The 25,445-nt window shown below is 39.4% G+C and overlaps 2 protein-coding genes across 4 annotated transcripts in view; one reads left to right on the top strand and one right to left on the bottom strand.

The window, feature by feature from the left end:
• The window catches only part of Mettl4 (methyltransferase 4, N6-adenosine), a 41,235-nt gene extending 34,431 nt beyond the window's left edge, over positions 1-6,804 (bottom strand). Inside the window, exons 1-3 of one of the 3 annotated variants that reach the window (XM_042675237.1) lie at positions 6,547-6,804; positions 4,236-5,021; positions 2,338-2,400 (exon numbers count right to left, since the gene is read on the bottom strand). In XM_042675237.1, the coding sequence (XP_042531171.1) occupies positions 2,338-2,400; positions 4,236-4,628 (456 nt within the window). In that variant the 5' untranslated portion in view covers positions 4,629-5,021; positions 6,547-6,804. Of the gene's footprint in view, positions 1-2,337; positions 2,401-4,235; positions 5,022-6,226; positions 6,398-6,546 lie in introns of those variants that run through there. The other 2 variants (XM_042675240.1, XM_042675238.1) reach the window with 2 other exon arrangements.
• Positions 6,805-6,922: 118 nt separating this feature from the next.
• The window catches only part of Ndc80 (NDC80 kinetochore complex component), a 49,048-nt gene continuing 30,525 nt past the window's right edge, over positions 6,923-25,445 (top strand). Inside the window, exons 1-7 of the mRNA XM_042675236.1 lie at positions 6,923-7,051; positions 8,938-9,047; positions 12,056-12,133; positions 14,035-14,158; positions 14,253-14,425; positions 15,794-15,896; positions 25,103-25,192. Of these exons, the coding sequence (XP_042531170.1) occupies positions 8,947-9,047; positions 12,056-12,133; positions 14,035-14,158; positions 14,253-14,425; positions 15,794-15,896; positions 25,103-25,192 (669 nt within the window). The 5' untranslated portion in view covers positions 6,923-7,051; positions 8,938-8,946. The remainder of the gene's footprint in view (positions 7,052-8,937; positions 9,048-12,055; positions 12,134-14,034; positions 14,159-14,252; positions 14,426-15,793; positions 15,897-25,102; positions 25,193-25,445) is intronic.

The raw sequence follows: 25,445 nt of genomic DNA, 5'->3' as shown, positions 1-25,445 counted from the left end.
TCCTGGGTTCGATTCCTCAATACCACATAAACAGAAAAATCCAGAAGTGGCCCTGTGGCACAAGTGGTAGAGTGTTAGCCTTGAGCAAAAGAAGTTTAGGGACAGTGCCCAGGTCCTGAGTTCAAGTCCCAAGACTGGCAAAATATGAAAAGTATGTCATTAAAAACATCTAAGAGAAAAAAAAAATCTAAGAGGAGGCACTGGGATATGACAAAATACACACAATTAGATACCCACATACAGTGGGACCAAGAGGATAGTCTTAGGAGAGAATCACAAAGGTGCAAATACCCAAATGCCTCCTTCTGTGTGTGTGTGTGTGTGTGTGTGTGTGTGTGTGTGTGTGTGTGTGTGTGTGTGTGTGTGTGTGTGTGTGTGTGTGTAATACTAAAACAAATTCCAAAGATGGGGGGGGGGACTTCTTAAGTTGTTTTTTTCTTTTTTTGTTGACTCTGTATTCTTTACCTTATATACAGTGTATTCACATCCACATTTGTGGGCAGGCAAGGGAATGGCACAGAATCAGACAGAAAAGGGTGAAAAAGTTCAGGAGTTAAGCACATTGGATGTACCAGTCATTGATGGAATGTCTGGTATGAAACTGGTTGGTGGAGATGGGAGAGAGGGAAGAGAAGAGGAAACAGATGACACTATGCAAAAGGAAATGTACTCATTTCCAGACGCATGTAAAGGTGACCCCACTGTGTATCACCTCTAAAACAACAATAAAGTAAGTTGGGAAAAAAAAAATCTAAGAGCCCTGATGGCTCACATTTGTAATTCTAGCTACAGAGAGGCTGACATCTGAGGATCATGGTTCAAAGCCGGCCTGGGCAGGAAGTTTGTGAGAATCTTTTTTTTAAGTATTGGAAAACATGTGTTTTTTTATTTAAATTATTTTATTGTAAAGGTGATGTACAGAGAGGTTAAAGTTCCATAAGTCGGATAATGAGTACATTTCTTTTTGAACAGTGTTACCCCTCCCTAATTTTCTCCCAATTTTTCCTCTCCCAACCCACTGTCCTCCAGGTTATAAAAGTTTCTTTCCAACATAGTAGCTAGTGAGTATCACTGCTGAATCAGTTCACCCTTTGTTCCATCATTTCTTTGATTCCCCTTCCCCTCCCTAAATCAGATTAATTTATATACAAGACAATGGATACAGAGATCAAAAACAGTAACAATCCCGGCACTCATGGCTCGTACCTGTAATCCTAGCTACTCAGGAGGCTGAGATCTGAGGATCATGATTCAAAGCCAGCTTGGGCAAAAAAAGTCTATGAAACTCTTATCTCCAATTAACCACCAGAAAAGCAAAAGTGGTGCTGTGGCTCAAGTGGTAGAGCACTGGCCTTGAGCAAAAGTGCTGAGGGACAGTACTCAGGCCCAGAGTTCAAGACCCACAACTGACACCCCCCCCAAAAAAAAAAAAATGACAAAAGAAATAAGTCTTTAATCTCTAATTAACCACCAGAAAATTAGAAGTGGCCTTGTGGCTTAAAGTGGCAGAGCACTAGCCTTGAGTGAAAAAGCTCAGGTAAAGTGCTGAGGCCCTGAGTTCAAACCCTGTGACCGACAAAATATACACCCAAGAGGAACTTGCTAATCGGGATATTAAGATGCTAGGTAATAACACAAGGCTCAATATATCTGAAAGAATTGAAATCACTAGAATATATTCTTAAATGCCAATAGACAAATTGGAAATCAAGAACAAGAAGATACCAAGATAAACCCAAAATAGAAATAAAATGTAACTTATCACATGCCTGGCATGTAGGAGGTCCTGTCAGGCCACTGGAGATCGCCTAAAACCTTACATTGGGTTCAAACTTCAGCACCACAAAAAATAATTTTTTAAAAAGAAAGATAACTGGCTTATACTAGTCATTATTACAAAAGCAAGTTCTAACTGATCAAAATGATCCTTGAAGCTAGGTGGCAGTGGGCTCACACCTGTAATCCTAACTACTCAGGAGGCTGAGATCTGAGGATCACAGTTCAAAGCAAGCCTGAGCAGAAAATCCTGCAAGATTCTATCTTCAATAAACCAGCAAATAGTTAGACTGGAGGTATGGCTCAAATGGTAGAGCACCAGCTGAGTAAAAAAACTAAGCAAGACCATGAGGCCTGAAGTTCAAGCCATGTGGTACCAACACACACACACACACACACACACACACACACACACACACACACGCACGCACGCGCGCACACACACACACACACACACACACACACACCCTTTGATTTTTAAGAACATCCTTATATTGTCCATTTGTTTTATACCAATTCACATTAAACTTGCAAAGTGATTAATAAACATTTTATAGTTACCTTTGTATGATACTCCATAGCATCCAATTCACCTTGATTGAAAGCAATACATCTTTTACGCTTCTAAAGAGTAGGTAAATTACAGAGAAAAAGTTATATTGCCATCTGGTAGACATTAACATTTCTAAACATATATTTTCTTTTTCTTTAATACTATCTTTTTATCTTCAAACATTTTCTATATTTTGTATCTATCTTTAGGAGGCAATAATTTCTGCTGTTAAAATCAATGCAAAGGGTACACTGTAAGGAGGTACTTTCCCAAGGCAAAAGAAAAAAAGTTAATATTCACTACATATCTACATCTAACCTTTATATATTAATATGAAAACTCAATATGAGACTAAAAAATTTAAAAATAATGCCCACACCAAACTACAAAGCACAAATGCTTATTTGTCTGAATTAAGAACATTAAGGGTACATTGCCCACATTTTATTGAAATCTTAAAACACAATATAGTCTTTTCTGTGCTTCACACATAAACAATCAATACATATTAAAGAAATATATGCAGTAAAAATTCACAAGAGCATTAAAAATTCTACTTTAGGTATCTACAATAATGTAATAAAAATTATTGGCTACTTTCCTTAATTTTCAACATGTTTTCTATTTCCTTCTTTTCTGCTCATTTATAAGGTACATGGGGGGCTGGGAAGGTGGCTCAGTGGTAGAGCGCTTGCCTTGCATGCATGAGGCCCTGGGTTCGATTCCTCAGCACCACATAAAGAAAAAAGCCGGAAGTGGTGCTGTGGCTCAAGTGGTAGAGTGCTAGCCTTGAGCCTTGAGCTGAGGGACAGTGCCCAGGCCCAGAGTTCAGGCCCCACGACCAGACCCCTCCCCCCCCCAAAAAAAAAATAATAATAAGGTACATGGGGACAAAGACTGCCTCATCACTCTGTAGAGAAGCACACAGAACTAGATGCTGGTGGCTCACACCTGTAATCCTAGATACCTAGGAGTCTTGAATTACTGGGATAGCAGTTTGAGCCAGCTTAGAAAGAAAAAGGTTTTCAAGATTTCCCTCTCCAACCAAGAGTTGGACATAGCGATGCATATCTGTTATTCTAGCTACCACGAAGTTTAACATAGGTGGATGTGCCCAGGTACCCATTTGGGCAAAACCCTATCTCATTTATAAGCTAAAATCAAGGTTGGAGTTGTAGTTCAATGGTAAAAGCACTGATCTCGCTAGTGTGAAGACCGGAGTTCAAACCCCAGTATCACACACACACACACACACACACACACACACACATTTATGTATGTATTGAGGTATAGTTCAAGCCTATGTGTAATTCTCAACTTTTAAAAGATGGGGCTTTGTGGCAAAGTGTTTGCCTAGCATGCATGAATCCCTGGGTTCAATTCCTCAGTACCACATAATCAAAAAATAAATAAATTTAATTAAAAGAATATACTTACATGTATACCCAAATATTTTAGTATTTTTAAATATATGTATACAAACATTTGTGTTTCAGACATGTACATTTCCAACAGTATATTTCCACTTTCATTAGTAGAAACTTTTCTAAAACTACCATTTTTAATTATGAACTTATCCCCAACAGATCTCTATAAACCTTCCAAACTCCACTTACTGCTTTTAGCATTTTGCACAGAAAGAAACATGTTCTTTAATTTTAAAAATTTTACTCATTAAATGGCTAAACAGAAAGGGATTGGGGTTTTATTTATAGAACACTCACTTCTGAGTCAAACTTGCTTACTCCTGAAATATTCAAGTTGGTGTTCTAGAATGGTAGAATCTTTAGTTAAAAATTACCTTGGATATGCTAATGCTTTCTGCTTCATTAGATCTTGTTTATAGTTAATAAATTACAAAGTATTTGATTTGCTCAATGAAAATTATATATGTAAAACTGTCTACCTTCCCAATAACAGAAACGGAGATTTCTCTTTTAACACCGTTCATTAGATGTTCTTTTTCATTACTTTGTTGGTGTTCTTTGTGAACAGGTGCAGTTATATAAGGTTTGGTGACATTAAACAGTTCAGGACGAAAGACATATTTTTTTGTGAATACTTCACAATTTCCTCCATCCTCATTCTCTGGCTTAGTGGTAGAGTCCAAAGCAATACATGGAGCAGAGGCACCAAAACATGACAAAGAATCCATTTGAAGAGAATCAAAATGGACAGAAGAAACAGGCTTATTTTTGCAATGAGGTTCATGATGTTGCTGACATTGATAATTTATCTTGTTAATGAAAGAAAGATGATCCAGTAGCCACCCAGATGACAGCTGGTGTACTACAGACATTTTCTTCCTTCAAAAAAAAGTCTAGGAATCAAAAATTAGAAGTAAAACAGAACTTTGAAGATCAAGTTCTTCAATAATCTGTATTCCAATAAACACATACTTAATTCATAGATTTGATGTGCACGGAAGAGAATTTCATGCTTGTTAATATATATAACAGCTCTAAGGAAAGCTGCAGTGTTTTAATATAAACTTCTTTTCACTTCAGAGTTGATCATTCAAAATTTTCTGCCAACTCAGCCAAAGAAGGTTTTAACTTGTTATTATCTGGAATCCCAATATAATCCTCCTACTATCTTCTCATGTCTTCCACACTTCTTGCTTTAGTGCTTGGATCCAGTCACTAGGTCCGTATTCTTCAGGTATGTAAGTCAATAAATCCTTAAAAGTGTCCTGACAAATCAGAAAGTAATATATTAATACATTAACTATGTGAACTCCTTCTATTTAAGGAGATAAACCTATGTAGAGGGGTTCTATAATTTCAGGAGAAGTTGTTAATGAGTCAATGCTTGATTTTGTCACAGTAAATCACCCCATTTCCCAGCATCATTGTTCTATAAGCAGAGTAAAAGGGTTAAAGGACTGGTCTAGTCAGAACAAATCCAATTTAACAGCACTTCAAAAATACTAAACCCACAGAATCCCCATGGCCCATGCCTGTAATACTAACTACTCAGGAAGCTGAGATCTGAGGATCATGGTTCAAAGCTAGCCTGGGCAGGAACCATCAGTGAGACTCTTATCTCCAATAAACTACCAGAAAACCAGAAGTGGTGCTTTGGCTCAAGTGGTAGAGTGCTAGCCTTGAGCTAAAGAGCTCAGGGACAGCACCCAGCCTCAGAGTTCAAGCCCCACGACAGACCAAAAGAGAGGAAAAAAAAAAAAAAAAAAGCCCAGGCAGCAAAGCCACTGAGACTCCTACTTATCTCCAATTAACTACCAAAAAAGGTCAAAAGTGAAGCTATGGTTTAAGTGGTAGAGCACTATCCTTGAGAAAATGAACTAAGGGACAGTACCTAGGACTGAATTCAAGTTCTAGGACTACACCTTTCCTTCCAACCCCTCCCTCCCCCCCCCCCCAAGAAAACAAGCTTTAAGCAAAACTCCAAGGTTAAGGGTCCAGATCCATAATAGGTCTGAGCCACAGTTCTCAAGTAACTGGTCAGAACTTCGTTATCGTTTTCAAAAGGTGGTCTACAGTTCTGGATAAAGCTTTCTAAACCTAAGACAGTGAGTAAAAATAAGAAGCAGTTCACAGAACAGTTAATATCATTACTTGATCTCATTCAGCCTCACTGTCATCACTTTTATTACATTTCAGTGTACAGGACAGTAATAATTCAGTATAAAGAGATTATTTGCATGAAGGAGATAATCCACATGGAATGTGGTGCACAATGCTTGGCCCCATAGCAATTGCTCAGCCAAATGGCCATTGCTGCTATTGGCGATGCTGGTGACTCTGGGCACCCCTTTCTTGGCTACCTCATGAGGTGAGGAAGCCCAGAAATGGCTAATTAATTGTAAAAATTTTGTTGGGGGGGGAGGGAGAGCGTAAAATCCACACAAGAAAAAGCAATTTGCCTCCAACTTACAATTCTGCTTAATGACACAATTAGTTAAGTTTTCTCAGCTTTCGCTCAGAGACGTTCTGCTACTTTCCAGGAACCGGGCAATGCCTGACTCTCGGTTCAAATCCAGAGAAATGTTAGGAAATAAAACAACAGTACTGACTCCTTCGTTGCCTCACAGCAACTCAGGGCCACTTCCCGTAGGCTCCTCAGCACCTCGGGCCCTCGCGGGCAACCCACGACTAGAGGACCATGAGAACCAGGAGAGCAGAGGGAACACTGAGCCAGGCCTCGAAGGCGAAAGCCTCGGAACGGACAGCCGCCACAGTCTACAGCCACCTCACCTCGTCTCCCGTCGGTAAAATGCACGCCGCCTTCTCAGATTTCCTCACGGAAATAGCACCCAACAGTAACCATTAGAGAGAGAGTGGGGAAGGAGAGCCGATGGGCGCCGCCATGTTGCTGTACGGAAAAGGCGTTTCCTTGGAAACTTAAAGCGTCCAGATCATTCCCCGGCGGCGTGGGAGCTCTCGGGTCTTCAGGGCCCACTTTCAAAGACCGGCCAACTTGGCCAAGGGCAGGGGCCGATGCCAGTATACCCGCAAGACCGCGGGACGGGGGGCTGTGCAGAGGCCGACTTCCGGCGACGACGAGCCGGCGCGGATGAATGACGCGTGCTCACGTCGTGCGCGATGACGTCAGCGTCGGCGGAGATTTTAAAATTCAAACCGCCGCCGGGAGTGGCGGAGGTAGAAGCCTACGTTTTGGCGGCTTCTCTGGTATCTGAGCAGTGTTAGCACGGTTTGGAGAAATTCGACCCCTAGACCTTGTCAGAAGGCCGAAAGAAAGGTAAGTAATGAAGGCCAAGCTGCGGTGGAGGGAGAAGGTGATGGAGTGGTGTTGGTTGTCCTGCGAGAGCTCGGGCGGACGCTGCCTGGGGCTTTTTCCGAGTCCCCAACGTTACTCTTGGCAGCGATTGTTCAAGGGACGAGAGAAGGGTCTGGACGACAGGCTGGAGCGAGCTGAGAGAGAAGAGGATGGGAAGGGAAAGACTAGAACTCGCCTGTTGTTGTGATGTGTCGGCTTCTTCTGCCACCGCAGCTTCCTACTTAGCGGTCTAGTAGCAACTCTGTCATGTCTGAAAGCCTAAATCTTGAGAGGACATTTTAAGTGTTAGTTGAGAGCAGACAGCGCTGTAAAGTAGAAGAGACGAAGGAGAAGGGATGAAGAGAGAGTGGAAGAAGGACTAGCCTGGAAGGGTTGATACTTCCCGGGGAGGGGGGGGGGGCAGGGCGGGTAGAGCACTTGCCTAGCCAGCCCAAAGCCCTGGATTGTATACCTAGATGCGCGAAAAACAAACACAAAGGAAGTGGAAGTGAATGTAGTCAGTGTGAAAGAGTATGGGGTGTCCAAAGAAGTAAAAAATCATCACAGAGGGGCTGGGAAGGTGGCTCAGTGGTAGAACGCTTGCCTTGCATGCCAGAGGCCCTGGGTTCGATTCCTCAGTACCACATAAGCAAAAGAAAAAAGAAAAAAAAAAATCATCACAGATGTCCACTCCCTCACGTTAGGGAGGGCCGATCTTGAGAAGGTTGCGTGGAGAGTGCCTAATACCAGAGATGGAGCGAGAATCAAAAGATGTGTCAATCCTGATAAATTACGAGACAGCCTTTAGAGTGGCGCTGAAAGGATTGAGGTGCTAATCATGTGTTTTTTAAAATGGAAACCTGACCCCCAGAAGGGAGGCATTGGTTTCAGTAAATGAAACAGATGTTTAATACCCAGGCGCAACTACAGTGTTAATTCTTCCTCGTTACACAACTTGTTTGGATGTTGCAAAGTTGATAAAGACTCGTTTTCTTTTTAAAAGAATTAAATTGTCCACACATACATTTAATATAGAAAGCCATAGTATAGTAGGCACTGCGCATACCCCTTCCAAGAGTTTTTATGTTGTTTGACAGTGTGTTTTACATGTGCTTAAAGATAAGGATAAAAATACTTGACAGGTTTATTCTGCCGTTTATATTTGTGTCATGCTAGGACAATTTTAAATGATTGTATATAAAACACTGGAGTACTTCTGGATCTAAATAGACACAGTTACAAAGTTTTAAATGTTACATTATGCTGAATTAAGAATAAAATCAATTTTCTTTAAAAGGATAATAAAATGGAAGCATGCTACAAATCATTTATGGACTGGATGGTTTATCCAAGGATAAACCTTGAGATTGGAACCATAGGGACAGTAATTGAGTATAAAGGAGAGATTGGTATTAGGAAAAGAAACAGAATAGTTCTCTTCCTTGAGATGAATAATGAAGTGAGCATTGTAAGGGGAATAAAGAGAACTTGAGGCAGTTCTTGTCAACCTATCTCTGACTTCCCATTGAAATAAACACACACACAATAATAGGGATATGGTCAGGATATTCAGGGATTTTTGTGATCATGAGTACCCTTGAAAAGATAGGAATCATATTCATTTGTATCTTCTACACTAGTAGATGCCCTTATATATGATGTACCATTAGTAAATGTTTTTAAGTATTGTATACTTGAAGTTACATAGGTGTTTCTTTGCAAATCAAGACTTGTATGTACGTGAGCAAGTAAAGATAGTACATGAAATTATCTTGAAAAAGCAGAACACTGCTTTTCCCTTGAGTATAAAGTTTTTTGTTTACCGTTTACCTGTGGAATTTTTGCTAACACTAAATTCATGAATGAAGGTCATAAGCATGAAGCGCAGTTCAGTTTCTACTGGTGGTGCTGGCCGTCTCTCTATGCAGGAGTTGAGATCTTTGGACATGAATAAACAATGCCTTTATACCCCTCAAACGTAAGTGTCTCTCATACCTATTGTCTTGGGCAAAGAAATCATAAAAAGTAGTTGATATAAAGATGTAGTATGGCCAGGTGCTGGTGGCTTATGCCTATTATACTAGCTACTCAGGAGGCTGAGATCTGAGGATCCTGGTTTGAAGCTAGCCAGGTAAGAAAACTTTGTGAGAACTTAACTCCCATAAACTATTCAGAAAAGATGGGAAGTGGTGCCTGTGAGCCAAGTGGTAGAGAGGTAGTCTTGAAAAGAGACTCAGGGACAGCACCCAGGCCCTGAGCTGAAGCCCCATGACATGGCAAGAGGAGGGGGCGGGGGGATGTAGTATGATGGATTTCTCTTTCCAGTGTTACCTAATTTGGAGTAAATGAAATCTAAAAGTGGTACGTCAGTTAAGTGTTACGAATTTATCTCATTTGTTCCTTAAATTCTCAAAGTTAAGTCCTTCGCAAGGCACCTTCTAAAAGGAATGCCCCTTCAATACTGTTCTCCTTTTTTATCTTATGGTTTTTGGTTCATACACGGTCTATTCTATAACTTTGAACTTATTAAAATGTTTCCTACTACCAAAGTTCTTACTCAAATCAAAGCAGTATTATTTTCTCTGTTGATTAGCTACAGTGTCATAGAAGGCAACAGAACACTACTTCAAATTATTCCCTCAAAATTCACAGCAAAAGGTGTCTGCATGAGCTTGGTATCAAAAAATGTAGACTTCCCCCCTCCCCTTTAATGACATACTTCTAGTTAACAGAAGGCTTTTGTAAGCCCTTGTGGAATGGGGGCACTAATGCCTACTAGGCACAAGTTACTTGATAAAGTCCTTGCATTTACATAGGGTGAGTTTCTGTTATTTGTAGATGTTTGAAATATATTTTTCTGAATACATTTTGAGGCGTGAGGAACTTTTATTCTGCCAACGGCCATTTGGATATTTGTAGTACCATTTTCAGCCCGATGTAGGTAGACCACCTCAGGCTACATACAGAAAACACAAGAATCATATGTATTCTGTTTTGTCATGTACCAAATCATTTCTTGGGCTATATGCAGCTCACTAGCCAGAAGTTCTTCAGCCCTAAGGAATTTTTGTACTGTTACAGATTTATGTCTTCAGTTGTATTAAAGGAGAAATATTGCCATTGTCAATGGGTTTTTCAGTAATTTACAACATGTACATTACATAGAGCTTTATTCTGACAGTGAGTTTTGTAATGCACACCTATAATACCAGCACTCAAGAGAGAAGAAGGCAAATGGAGGGTTTGAGGGCAGACTTACATCATACGCACCACTATTCTCCTGCTATATCTGTTGGTATTAACCATATTAGAAATTAAAACTTAAAATATTAACAGATACTAATTTTAGTAAGAGTAACAGACATAATAGCATGTTTTTTTTTAAGTTTTGGGTTTTTTTTTTTTGCTTTTGTTTGTTTGTTTGTTTGTTGTTGGTCATGGGGCTTGAACTCTGGACCTGGGTGCTATCCCTGAGCTCTTCAGCTCAAGGCAAGCTCTCTACCAATTCAGCCACAGCACCACTTCCATTTTTAGTAGTTAAGAGATAACAGTTTCACAGACTTTTCCTGCCCAGGCTGGCAGGAACTGCAATCCTCAGATCTCAGCCTCCTGAATAGCTAGGATTACAGGCATGAGCCACTGGCGCCTGGCAATAGCATGTTTTTAGCAAGGCCCATATCTCACTTTTTTTTTCATTTCTAAATTTATCTTTTGTAGAACTGCATATCTTACTATGTGTTGAAGAACTAGGTACATAGGCCAAGAAGTAGAGCACTTGTCTAGCAAGCATAGGCCCTGATTTCAAATCCCACTCCCATAAAATAGACAGACAGATAGACAAGTATTCAGAAGGTACATCCTTATTTGCACTGGGTACCACCATTGAAGGAAGAAGAGAGTCCTGATGAAAATTTCCCCAAATATTCTTGGTTTGGTTTGTGTATAATATACTTATAATAAATACAAAGTCAAAAATTTTAATTTAAAAAAACAAGCTTTAAAAGAAAAATTCAAAATAGCTATGAATGTATGACTGAAAGGATTTTCTTTTTTTTTTTTTTTTTTTGGTCATGGGGCCTGAACACTGCCCCTCACCTCTTCAGCTCAAGGCTAGTGTTCTACCACTTGAGCCACAGAGCCACTTCCAACTTTTTTTTGTGTGTGTGGTACTGAGGAATCGAACCCAGGACATCATGCATGCAAGGAAAGCCCTCTACCCCTGAGCCACCTTCCTAGCTCCCCAAAAGGATTTTTTTTTTTTTTTTTGTCAGTCATGGGGCTTGAACTCTGGGCATGGGCGCTGTCCCTGAGCTCTTCAGCTCAAGGCTAGTACTCTACCACTTAAGCCACAGTGCCCACTTTCTGGTGGTTTTTATTGGCAATCTAGTCTCATGGACTTTCCTGCCCAGGCTGGCTTTGAACCACGTTCCTCAGATCTCAGCCTTCTTTTTTTTTTTTTTTGGGTCTGGTCGTGGGGCCTGAACTCTGGGCCTGGGCGCTGTCCCTCAGCTCTTCAGCTCAAGGCTAGTGCTCTACCACTTGAGTCACAGTGCCACTTCTGGCTTTTTTCTTTTTGCTTATGTGGTGCTGAGGAATTGAACCCAGGGCCTCAAGCATGCAGTGCAAGCGCTCTACCACTGATCCACCTTCCCAGCCCAGATCTCAGCTTTCTGAGTAGCTAGGATTACAGGCATGAGCCACCAGCACCCGGCTTCTGAAAGGATTTTTATATCTTTTCTTTTTCCTTAAAGTTGTTATCCATAGCATACTTGAAGATAGAATAAAATAGATAAGTATTCTGCTTCTTAACTTAGCATTGTAACTTACAGTAGCCCGTTGTAGTCATAACAGTTAGAGATTGCTGCTGATATCTTTTATGATTTTGAATAGTTTTAATGGGAAGAAATTTTGGTTCTAACATATTTCCAACGTGTTTTGAGCTTATGCTTTTTATTTTAAACAATTGTTTTTCTATTTTTCTTCAAGCAAAGAGAAACCAGCCTTTGGAAAGTTGAGTATAAGTAGACCTACATCTGAAAGAAAAGTATCTATATTTGGTAAAAGGTAATACTATTTTTTATTTGTTCTAATAGATTTCTTTTCATTGGTAGTGGTAGTGTCTCATTGTGAGTTGAAACCAGGGCCTTGTACAGTCCAAGTAACCATTCACTGATGCTTTCAGATAAGGAAAAAATTAAATGACATGATTCCTTTCAAGACAGAGGTTGTACTCTAGTTTTCACCAGTTTAAAATGGAGTCATCCTGGTGGCACTTGCCTATAATCCCAAAAGTTTAGAGGCAGAGAATGGAGAATAGTTTATTCAAGGCAGTCCTGGCTATAATAAAATCTTATCTCACTGGGTACCAATGGCTCACGCCTGTAATCCTAGCTACTCAGGAGCCTGAGATCTGAGGATTGCAGTTCAAAGCCAACCAGGGCAGAAAAGTCTATGAGACTCTTATCTCCACTTACCCACCAGAAAACCACAGTGGCCCAAGTGGTAGAGCACTCATCTTGAGCTAAAGAGCTGAGGGGATAGGTGCCTAGGCCCAGAGTTCAGTCCCACAACTGACAAAAAAAAAAAGAGATTTGACTTGTATTATTGTTGATGTTGTTTGTTTTTGGTATTTTTTGTTGTCTTTGAGAGGGGCAAAGCAGTTCACAGGAAGGAGAAAAGGTGAACAAATGCAGTCATGGTATTAAGTATAATATACCCTATGTTAAAAATGAACTATACATGGCTGGGAAGGTGGCTCAGTGGTAGAGTGCTTGCCTTGCGTGCATGAGGCCCTGGGTTCAATTCCTCAGCACCACATAAGCAGAAAAAGCTGAAGTGGCACTGTGGCTCAAGTGGTAGAGTATTAGCCTTGAGCTGAATTGCTAAGGGACAGCGCCCAGGCCCAGAGTTCAGGCCCCACAACCAGCCAAAAAAAAAAAAATGAACTGTGGGGGCTGGGAAGGTGGCTCAGTGGCAGAGTGCTTGCCTTGCATGCCTGAGGCCCTGGGTTCGATTCCTCAGCACCACATAAAGAAAAAAGCCGGAAGTGGCACTGTGGCTCAAGTGGTAGAGTGCTAGCCTTGAGCTGAAGAGCTGAGGGACAGTGCCCAGGCCCTGAGTTCAAGCCCCAAGACTGGCAAAAAATAAATAAATAATAACAATGTAATTATATTTTTTTAATAGGTTGACTTCTCAGTGATCCTTAGCTAACACTTTGAGCCCATTCACTAAACTAGATTAGCAGCTATCTGTACTGGAGGTAGAAGTTTGACAGATTAACAGGAAAAATTCCTATTATTTGAAAAGCCTTGGGAGGATTACTTTACCTCTGTGTTTCAATTTCACCAAGTGTAAAAGTGGAGACAACAAATAAGAGTATCTCCATAAGCAGTTCTGAGACATCATTAAAGGAGATGACAGTAATATTTACAAAGTTCAACAGGTATTGAGCATTCCTATGGGTCAAATATTGTTTTAAATGCTTTGTCTACATTAACTCTTTCAATAATCTTCAGGCATTTTTCCAAAAAGAAATAGTGTCAAATTAGGTAGTGCTGAGTAAGGGAACAATCATAGGCAGATAAGCCTGAAAGAGACTGTGTTTATTGAATACTTAAACGATAGAGTGGACCGTGAATGTACATTGTTAAAGAATGATGTGTATCAATAATATAAAACATCAGAAGATTTTTTTGTTGTGTGTTTTGTTTCATTTGTACAATCCTGGGAGCATTGCACATACTAAGCAAGTGCTCTGCCATGAGATACATCTCCATAGAGGTATATCAAAATTATCTTTGACTGCTATAATATCATACTTTACTCTTCCTCTGCTTTAATTAATAGAATTTTGTTTAGTTAATAAGAACTAAAAATTAACCTTTAGTATTAATCGCCTTAAAATAAGTCAGACTTGACCACAGAAGGATATTGTTTTGACTGCCTTTTTAAAAATATGTTTCTAGAACAAGTGGACATGGATCCCGGAATAGTCAGCTTGGTATATTTTCCAGTTCTGAAAAAATAAAGGATCCGAGACCACTTAATGACAAAGCATTCATTCAGCAGTGTATTCGACAACTCTGTGAGGTATTTTCTAAGTTAAATAGTCAAGTTGCGGCCTTATTCCAATAATTTTTTTTCTATTTCAAAATTGTTTGCTTGTTCATAAAAATTATTGTAGTTTCTTACAGAAAATGGTTATGCATATAATGTGTCCGTGAAGTCTCTTCAAGCTCCATCTATTAAGGACTTCCTTAAGATCTTCAGTTTTCTTTATGGCTTCCTATGCCCTTCATATGAACTTCCTGACACAAAATTTGAAGAAGAGGTTCCAAGAATTTTTAAAGATCTTGGGTATGTATATTTCTCATCAGTCTAAAAAATTTATTGGAACACTGAGAGAAACCAAACTCAATAAATTTGTAAAGAGTTTGAATAAATTAAAGGGTAAATAAAACAGCTTCATAGTTCTATTGATTCAGATTTTGCTTTTGGAGGGTTGTTTGTTTAGCTATAACAAAAATTCCTATGACTAGGAAATTTATAAAGAATAAGAGTTTATGTAGCCCATGGTTCTGGAACCTGGGTAACCCAGAAGAATGGGGCTAGTGGCTCAGCATTTAGTGGGGGCTTTCTGGCTAGGTCATGTCATGATAAAGAGTACCACACGACAAAAGAGAACAAGTGTGTCAGAGTTAACTTTTAAAACAAAGCCCACTTTCTCAGTAACCCACTAATCCAGAAATGGACTAATCCATTCATAAAAGGATCAGTCACCTCCCAGTGGTGCCATGTATATATAACCAATACATAGCTTTGGGCATTAGGATTCTAACACCTGAGTTCTAAGGGACAAACACTCTAACTATAGTAGTAGGTTATTACAGAATTACAGGAGATACACATAAGGTGTTGAACATGCTGAAATAATACAGTACAGAAAGTACAACCTAGTTACAGATTTTAGGAATGAAAACAGCAAGATTAGAGTAAATGGAGTGAGGTAAAATTGAAAAAAGACCATAAAAGATAAGCACAGGGGCTGGGAAGGTGGCTCAGTGGTAGAGAGCTTGCTTTGCATGTATGAGGCCCTGGGTTCGATTCCCCAGCACCACATAAGCAAAAAGGAAAAAAGCCGGAAGTGGTGCTGTGGCTCAAGTGGTAGAGCACTCGCCGTGAGCTGAAGAGCTGAGGGACAGCGCCCAGGCCCAGAGTTCAGGCCCACAACCGGACCCAAAAAAAAAAAAAAATAAGCACAGGCCATGTGTGGTTGGTGCACTCCTATAATCCCAATACTTGGAAAGCTGAGGCAGGAAAATCACCAGTCTAAGGCCAGCTTGAGTTACTTAACAAGTTCCAATGTGACCTATACAACACAAGACTGTCGCAAAAATAAAAAAAGGTAAGCACAGGGTGGATGGAGGATGAGAATATCAGAAGTTCATACACATGGTTTATTGAGAGTACATTAAGGAAACAAAAGATATTTTGGGAGTTCAGCATTCTGGTTGTAAATCAAATTCTGCAGGTTAAGGTATTATAATGCAAAGCAATCCATAGAGAAGAAATCACAAAAATACATAAAATCATTAGCGAGTAAGAATCTCAGCAGATTCTGCCCAAATGGGGCAAAGCAGAGGTTTTCCAGTGTAACTTCTCAATTTTAATTTAGTGCTTTATTATGGCAACAGAAGTTAACTTTTCTTTCCCTCGTTTGTGTAGATATCCTTTCGCACTATCTAAAAGCTCCATGTATACAGTGGGAGCCCCTCACACCTGGCCTCATATTGTGGCAGCCCTGGTGTGGCTAATAGACTGCATCAAGGTATGTAATTTAATATTTTTAGAACATACTTAAGAATGCTTCTTTGTCAAAAAGATATTCTTGTTTCTCTAACATTGCCTCTGCCACTTTTCTCAAAGTCTACTTCAAAGTTTTATCTTTTCAAAGTACTTTTGATTTTAAATTCTTCAAAATGTCAATGCAGAACAGGAGAGGTACATAGATAGTTCTCATGATGTTTTACAATTTAAATAAAGTCAGTAGAAAATAGATTTTTTAACTGTCCCTCAGGAAATTTATTTTCCCCTCTTTAAGTTAAAATCCATACTTATTGCAAAAAGTTTTATAAATGCGGTAAAGCCATGATATCTCAGGTTAGAGTACTTCCTTTTAGTATAGTTCTTCTGTTTATTTTTATGGAGTTGAGGAATGAACCCAAGGCATCACACAGGCTAACAAGCACTCTGCCACTGACTTATACCTTCAGTCTGGATATAGTTTTAAAAGTGTTTTATTCATTTGCAAAATATGTATATTCATGTGCCTCTTAATAACATTTCAATCAAAGGTGGATAGCATCTACAAGAATGGTCACACTAAATTTTTATAGACTTGAAAAATTCCTAGTGCTGGGGCTGGGAAGGTGGCTCAGTGGTAGAGCGCTTGCCTTGCATGCCTGAGGCCCTGGGTTCGATTCCTCAGCACCACATAAGCAAACAGAAAAAAGCCAGAAGTGGCGCTGTGGCTCAAGTGGTAGAGCACTAGCCTTGAGCTGAAGGGCTGAGGGACAGCGCCCAGGCCCAGAGTTCAGGCCCCATGACCGGACCCAAAAAAAAAAAGAAAAATTCCTAGTGCTTAGTGACACTGTGGCCATTACAAACCATTACTCAACCTATCTCTGATTGATGCTAATCTAAAGAAACCTAGCTGGGCACCAGTGGCTTATGCCTGTAATCCTAGCTACTCCAGAGGCTGAGATCTGAGGATTGCAGTTCTAAGCTAGTCTGGGCAAGAAAGTCCATTAGACTCTTACATCCACTTGACTACTAATAGAAAAAGGAAATAGAGCTTGTGACTAAGGTGGTTGAAGTCTAACCTTGAGCAAAACACTAAAGGACAGTAACCAGGCCCTGAGTTCAAGCCCCAAGACCAGCACACACACACACACAAAAAAAGAAGAAAATGAAACCTACAACACTGCCACTGCCAGTCATATGTAAGTATAGCACATATAGTTACCTACAGATCGTGATACTTCATAATAATAAGTGACTATGGTACTAGTATATATTCATATGCATTTTAATATTAGAGTGTACTCCTACTTAAAAAATAATGTTTAGGAGTAAGGTGTGTCTCAAGTGGTAGAACACTTTATTAACAAGTGTGAGACCTAGAGCTCAATTCACAGTATCACAAAAAAAAAGTAAAGAAAATATAAATGTAAAAGTATTAATTATAAAACAAAGGGCTTCATTATGCCAGAGGCAGCTTTGTACTCCTGGCATTTACATGTCTTGATTGGATTAAGAGACCACATTAAATGATGGCAATCTCGCCATCTTGATTTATGTAATTATGCTATGATGTTTACACAGTGAAATCCCCTTATTTCTCAGAACACGTTCTCCATCATTAAGTGGTCTGTGGCTATATATTTATTAGACTGTTGATACATATTGACAAATTTCCCTTTGGGAAACTTGTACCAAGTACAAACTTGTCACAATGTGGGAACATACCCATTTTCCTACTCTAGGCTTTTTGTGTTTGTGTTACTGGGGTAACTCAGGGCTCTAGCAAGTACTATACCACTAGAGCTGTGTCCTAACACTTTAGTCTTTATTTTGTTTAGAGTCTTGCTAATTTTGCTCTGACTAGCCTCTAATTAAGTATTCTCCTGCATCCATCTCTGCATAGCTGGGATTACAGATATATTCCACTACTCCCTGCCATCCTAGGCATTATTGCTTAAAAATCTTCTTCAGTTAGTGAAGTAAAAGCAGCTTGTTTTACTATATATATTGTTGAAACAACTTTACTTAGGTATGGTTTGTTATTCATATTTCTTTTTTTGGGGGGGGGAGGTCGGTCGTGGGCCTGAACTCTGGGCCTGGGCTCTGTCCCTCAGCTCTTCAGCTCAAGGCTAGCGCTCTACCACTTGAGCCACAGCACCACTTCCAGCTTTTTTCCTTTTTGCTTATGTGGTGCTGGGGAATCGAACCCAGGGCCTCATGCATGCAAGGCAAGTGCTCTACCACTGGGCCACTTCCCCAGCCCTTATTCATATCTCTTTCAATCTGCCTATACATATCTTTTTTTTGTTCAATTTCATATTTTCTTTTACTGATAATTTGAGTCTTCACTGTTTTGTTTTGAAATGAAGACTTGTTATGTTGACTAGGCTGGTCTCAAAATTCATGGATTTGAATCATCCTTCTACCTCTGCCCTCTCTTCCCAATAACTAGGACTCCCCCAAATAATTATGACTAGATGTGCTCATGCTCAACACTGTGCCCAGCTTTTTCTCAGTGTTGCCCAGTGTTATGCTTTCCCATAGGTTGAACCTATAGACTGACATTCTAAGTAAATATACTACCATTGAGATATACCCTCTAGTCCCAGTGATGTAATTAGTCAACAAAATGACAAAAAGAAAATAGTCAATTTTTTTTTTCTTTTTGCTTATGTGGTGCTGAGGAATCGAACCCAGGGCCTCAGGCATGCAAGCCAAGCGCTGTACCACTGAGCCACCTTCCCAGCCCCAATAGTCAATTTTTTTTAAGTTGAACATTTTTATATTACAGAAACTGTTTATATCTTTTGCCTTTTCACTTTTTTTGTTTGTTCATTTGTTTTTATTTTGGTGGGTCGTGGGGCTTGAATTCTTGGCTTGGGCGCTGTCCCTATGGTCTTCAGCTCAAGTCAAGCGCTCTACCACTTGAGCCACAGTGGCACTTCCGGTTTTCTACTGATTTATTGGAGATAAGAGTCTCATGGACTTTCCTGCCTGGGCTGGCTTTGAACCACGATCCTCAGATCTCAACTTCCTGAGTAGCTAGGATTACAGGCGTGAGCCATGGGCGCCCAGCTTCACTTTTTTTTTTAACTTTTATTGAATTTAGTAGTCCAGTATGGTAGAGAAGGCACAACTCCAATAAATGTCTCACATAAAAGTAACTATCATTAGCCTGCTTTGTATTTTGAAAGGAACATTCTTTAAAGAACCTCATGGCTCTACAAAAGTACTTAACAATTAACATGAAGCTAGTTGTTTTAACAATACAAATAACAGACTTTGTGTTTAACAGCTCCTTAAACACACACATTAAATTATAGTTATTTCAGGCAGGCACCAGTGGCTCACATCTGTAATCCTAGCTACTCAGGAAACTTGAGATCTAAAGATCATGGTTCAAAGCCAGCCAAGGCAGGAATGTCCATGAGATTCTTACCTCTAATTAACTACCAGGAAAACTGGAAGTGGCACTGTGGCTCAAAGTGGTAGAGCTGTAGCCTTGAGCAAAATTGCTCAGGAACAGTACCAAGGCCCAGAGTTCAAGCCCCACGACCAGCAAAAATGTTATTTCTATAGCATAAGTTTTATTAAATCATATTACCACACTCAAGGAGATGTCTTTTTTTCTTACAAAGAAAATGGCACAAAGGTACTGTTTTGCTTGGGGGAAGTTGGGGTTTTGTTTTGTCTTGTATTGTTTTTGTAATGCTGAGGCTCAAACCCAGAGCCTTAAATGTATTAGCCAAGTACTCTATCACTGTGTTACACCTGTAGCCCTGTTGTGCCATTTTGTAGGGTAAAAATGGTTAAGTTAAATAAATTAGCTACTCTATTTAATGCAAATATTTTTCCCACTTTTTCCTTCTAATTTAATGTGCTGGGTTTTTGTTGGTTATGTGTTTTGTGCTAGTACTGGGGCTTGAACTCAGAGGCTTTAGTGCTTGCTTGATCACAGCTTATTTTCTATCACTTGAGCCACATTTCTAGTTACATCTTTTTGCTGGTTAATTAGAGATAACAGTCTCTCAGATTTGTCTGCCTCAACTAGCTTCAAACATCAATCTCAATCTACCAGCTAGCTTGGATTCTAGACATGAACCATCAGCATCCAGCAAATATGCTGTATATTGACTGTTTCATAGTTGATCATTTTTATCTTCCAGAAGTGGAGAACTTTTTTTCTGTCAAAGGCCATTAGAATATTTTTAACATCATTTTTAAGTCATACAAAATCATCAGTGCAGACAGATGGCCACAGGCAGCCAATAAAAAGTATATGTGTATGTCTTATCATATATCTTATTCAGCCCTCAGGCCATAGATTCCTCTATTTTGATAGTCTAAGGCAGTTTCTTCCTTTTGTACCTTCTGAGTTTCCTGTCCTACCTTGTGCTAGAATTCTGAAAAGTATGAAGGCCCCTCAGCCATTCCCTTGGCAATCTAAGTCCCTTAACTAAATGTAAGTGAGTAGATGCAGGAGCCCCATTGACTCAGGAGCCCCATTACATTCAACAATACCAGTTGTCAAGATAGGAGTAGAAATCCAATACCATAATCCATTAATGAAATTTTATTGGACTTTACATTTATGCATTCAAGTCTGTCTCTCCCTCATGATATATGTGATAAGGGCACTACATCTGTGCTCTTTCAGATACTGCCATACCTTTCCTGTCACTGGAACACCTACCATTAATTTGCCTAATCAGTTTAGGGTTTTCTTAGATGATTGTGAGACAGTAGTTCTACAGTAGTCTAGGAATTATGCAATAGCTATATGGCATTGGTCATATGCCTCTAATCCCATTACTTAGGTTGAAATCCCTTCCTTCCTATCTTACTTTGCTTTAAGAGGTAGAACTGAAAACTATGACAATGTAAATAATCTGTTAGTTTCTTGTTCTAATTATCTTTTCCACTTAAGCTTAAAGACTTTAAATGCATTTGGGAAAGCCTCCCTTTTCTCTCTAATTTTTTTTTTTTTTTTTTTGGTCCAGTCGTGGGGCCTAAACTCTGGGTCTGGGCGCTGTCCCTCAGCTCTTCAGCTCAAGGCTAGCGCTCTACCACTTGAGCCACAGCGCCACTTCCGGCTTTTTTATTTTTGCTTATGTGGTGCTGAGGAATCGAACCCAGGGCCTCAGGCATGCAAGGCAAGCGCTCTACCACTGAGCCACCTTCCCAGCCCCTCTAATATTTTTTAATGCTTCCAATTTTTTCCCTAGTATTTTTATGGGATTTTTGTGATGTTTTAGTTTTTTGGTTGATTATTTAACTGGTATGGTTATAGGGAGTGCCTTTGTTATTTTGAGATGGTGTATTACCATGCTGCCAGGCTAGTTTCAGACTCTTGAACTCCAGTGATACTCTATTTCAGCCTCCTGAATAGTTAGGCCTACAGGTAAACACCAACATAGCCAAATGGTTTTGAGTGTTAGTTCATTTGTAATTCATTTTAGCTTAAGAAAGAGAAAGTGAGGGGAAAACTGGGAGAGAGTAAGGGAAGTGGTGACATCCAGAATGAAATATACTCTTACTTGTATAACTATAACCTCTGTACATCATATTTATAATAACAACTAAAAAATTAGAGACCCTCTTTCCACCTGCCTACTGGACATTTACACCTTGAACCTGAAATAAACAGCACAGACTTGGAAGAAGAAAAAAAGAGAGCGAGAGATAAAGTATTATCACTGATATAACTCACTACCTTTTATTAAGTAACTTGTTGTTTTCCCAGTTTTGAATGGTCCTCAATGTAGTCTTAGGTCTATGTCTCAAGATTTTTGCCCTATCATAGAATCATAATCTGTCACTTTCTAATATATTTTACACAGTAGAACATTCTTAACTGCTTTTCATAATTTTCTAGACAGACATATTCTCATACTTTAAACTTTTTTTTTAATTCCATACATATCTTGTGATTTTCCTTTCATTGTCATCACATTGAACTCATAGGTATATTGGTGAGAAATTATCTTGTCATTTTAAAAAGTATTAAATGTTTTGCATATTTATATCTTTTCTTAAGCAAAATGTTATAGTTTTCTCCACTTCAACTTTTGTTTTTTGTTTTTTGCTTTTTATAATACTAGGCCTCACATTTGTTGAGCAGGTGACCTATCACTTGAGCCCCACTCCAAGCCCTTTTTCAGCTCAAGGCAAGCACTCTGTCTACCTCTTGAGGCACAGTGCCACTTCCAGTTTTCTAGTGGTTTATTGGAGATAAGAGTCTCATAGGCTTTCCTGCCCAGGTTGGCTTTGAACCACAGTCCTCAGTGCCTGGCTTTTGTCAATTATTTTCAAGATAAGATTTCACTTTATACCTGGGCTAGCCTGGTCTGTGGAGCCTTCTATTTGAACTTCTATTGTTGAATAAGATGACAGATACACGCCACTGTACCCACACTGACTGAGATGGAGTCTCCTGAACTTTCTTTTTTTTTTTTTTTTTTTTGGGGTCCGGTCGTGGGGCCTGAACTCGGGGTCTGGGCGCTATCCCTCAGCTCTTCAGCTCAAGGCTAGCGCACTACCACTTGAGCCACAGCGCCACTTCCGGCTTTTTTCTTTTTGCTTATGTGGTGCTGAGGAATCGAACCCAGGGCCTCGAGCATGCAAGGCAAGCGCTCTACCACTGAGCCACCTTCCCAGCCCAAAAGCTTTTTTTTTTTTTTGGTCCAGTCGTGGGGCCTGAACTCTAGGCCTGGGTGCTGTCTCTCAGCTCTTCAGCTCAAGGCTAGCCCTCTACCACTTGAACCACAGCGCCACTTCCGGCTTTTTTCTTTTTGCTTATGTGGTGCTGAGGAATCAAACCCAGGGCCTCAGGCATGCAAGGCAAGCACTCTACCACTGAGCCACCTTCCCAGCCCCTCCTGAACTTTCTTATGCCTGGGCTGACCTTGAACCATGAGCTCCTGATCTCTAAGTAGCTAGGATTACAGGATTGAGACATATTAATCCCTGTTAAAAACATTTTTAAGTTAATTTCATGTGTTCCAGTGTTATTAAGATGAATAGACTTTTTATTCATTGTACTTCTAAAATTATTAGCATTCTTTTATAGTTTTATAGTTTTATTGGACTTCCTTGATATTGTTGTTCTCTGTTGATTTTTTTTTCTTGTGGTTCTGAGTTTTATTTCCAGGTGTTTATGCTTATTCAACAGATAGTCTTACCACTGAGCCATGCCAACAACAGCCCTTTTTTTTACTGGTTATTTTTGAGGTAGGGCTATGCTCCCTGCCCAGTCATATGCTTGTACCAAGACACATCCATCATAGCTGGAATGACAGACTGATAAATCACACCCAGATTCTTTCCTTTGAGATGGAGGCTCATAGATTTTTCTACCAGACTAGTCTGGACTTAAGATCTTTCCAATCTTAGCCTTCCACAAAGCCAAAATGAGGCCAGTGCCACCATACCCAACTATTGGCTAAGAAGGGGGTCTCAAAATTGTTTTTGCCAGTCTGGTCTCAGAACACAATCTCAGCCTGCCAAGTAGCTAGGATTACAGATGTGAGATACTGGCAACCCGCTAGTTGATTTCTATTGCTATCATTGTCCTCAAATTAAGTACCTTCTAGTTTATCATTTAATCATAATATTTCAGTTAAGGGATAATGTTTTATATGTTGAAGTTTACCTGCTTTTTATCCAGAATGGTTACTGAAAGTTACATTCTTTCACAGGATTGATTGAGAATATTTTTCTGTAAATGATATAATACATTGGCTTCTTAATAGCATCTGTTCTTTGTTGTTTATTCTTGTTATATTCCCACATTGTTTGTGGATATTTTATAACAAAGCTTGATTTTCCCCCCTTATTCTTACTAGGCTTCCTTGACCAGAACTTGGCACATAATTGGTTTGCATAGCAGTGGTTTAGGCTGAGTTCCTCTATCTCCTCTCCTTTACTAATAACCATGAGTAGGAAGGCGGGTTGGGTGTACTCCAAGAGATTTGCTTAGTAATCAAAGTGAACATGTCTTAACTTATCTCAAATCTCCTGAATCTTTTTGTTCCCTTCTGAAGTTTGACTGTATTGAGAGGTAGGTGATAATTATGTTGGAAAATGCCACAATTAAGAGGATGGCTCCAATCTATATTTTTTTATGTCTGTCTTAAACAACTTCAAGTTAAAACTCTTTCAGCCAAATTTTCTCCTCAGTGCAGAACTTGTCAATTTTTTCACTATAGGATTTCTGGGGATCTGCTCTCCCTCTCTAAGGCTTTTTTGAACTTTGCAGAATAGTGGGGTTTTCATAAGAACCTTTGATAAGACAACAAGAAACTCTTTACCCTGATGTCAATGTAAAAAGTTCTTTTCTTCATCTTGAGCTCTATCCAAGGCTTTATTAAATCTGATTATGAGACTTTGTACCTCTTCTCCCTACACCCACCCTATTCATACTAGGTCTATAGAAAGCCACATGAGTGCCTTTAGAATATAGTTGGACAAGCATAGACTAAAGAGAGCATGTTTCTAAAATCCTGTTTCAAGATAAGAAAATTAGCAGGTTTCATCTGAAATGACCTTTTTATCACTTTCAGATTTAAACAACTGCAGCATTTCTCAAGTTGTATATTCTGAAAATTCAATCCAAATTTTATATTTTGGGGAGTATTGCTTAGTGTTAAAATGCTTTCCTGATATGCATAAGGCCCTGTAATCCCCAGCACTAAAAACAAATTGATTGATAGTTTTATGTTTGTACATACTGAAGGAGTCAGTTAATAACATTTGAGCATCAGAATTTAGCTCATGTAAGAGATATATTGGATCATCTTGTATGTGACAGTTCTCTTCTGCATACTCAGTGTTGAATTAAAATACTTACGTGCTCCTCCTGGATTAGTAACAGCATAAATGTCAGCATATTTCTCTGGATCAACTAAATATGGATCTATCCTTTCTAAATCATAAAGGGATTTGATTACCAAAATTTCAAGATTCTTCTTTTTCCCCACTTTTTAAGACAAGCTCTGATTATATAGACCAAGCTTGCCATGAACTCTGGATCCTCCTGTCTTATCCTCCCAAGTGTTGGGATTACAGATGGGTACCACCATGCCCAGCTCTAAAGATGATATTTAAAACTCTGTATAATATCTTTAGTAAAACTTTTAGTCCTTCAAGTGAATGCTTCTAAAAATGATACCAAATATGAATTTGACCGAACATGAAAACTCAAATCAGCTTTGTGATTTGTGTACTGATTAGATATATACTGCTATGAAAGAAAGCTCACCTGTATTTGATGATGGACAGCCTTGGGGAGAAGAAACTGAAGATGGAATTGTACATAATAAGGTATACATTATCATAAACTATGATGAATTGCTTTGCTATTACAAATTAAATGTGTCTTTGTTAAAGTTAGTATGTACTTTTATACAGGTTTATTTTTGCTTCCTAAAAAACTTCCCTTTTTTTTTTTTTTTTTTTTTTTGCCAGTCCTGGGGCTTGAACTTAGGCCCTGGGCACTGTCTCTGACCTTGTTTTGCTCAAGGCTGGCTCTCTACTACTTGAGCCACAGCACCACTTCCAGCTTTTTCTGCTCATG

Source organism: Dipodomys spectabilis, unplaced genomic scaffold, assembly GCF_019054845.1.
Source record: "Dipodomys spectabilis isolate Male_0828 unplaced genomic scaffold, ASM1905484v1 ptg000024l, whole genome shotgun sequence".
NCBI lineage: Eukaryota > Metazoa > Chordata > Mammalia > Rodentia > Heteromyidae > Dipodomys > Dipodomys spectabilis.
Note: the sequence above shows the minus strand (reverse complement) of the source record. Positions and strands in the feature narration are given on the sequence as shown.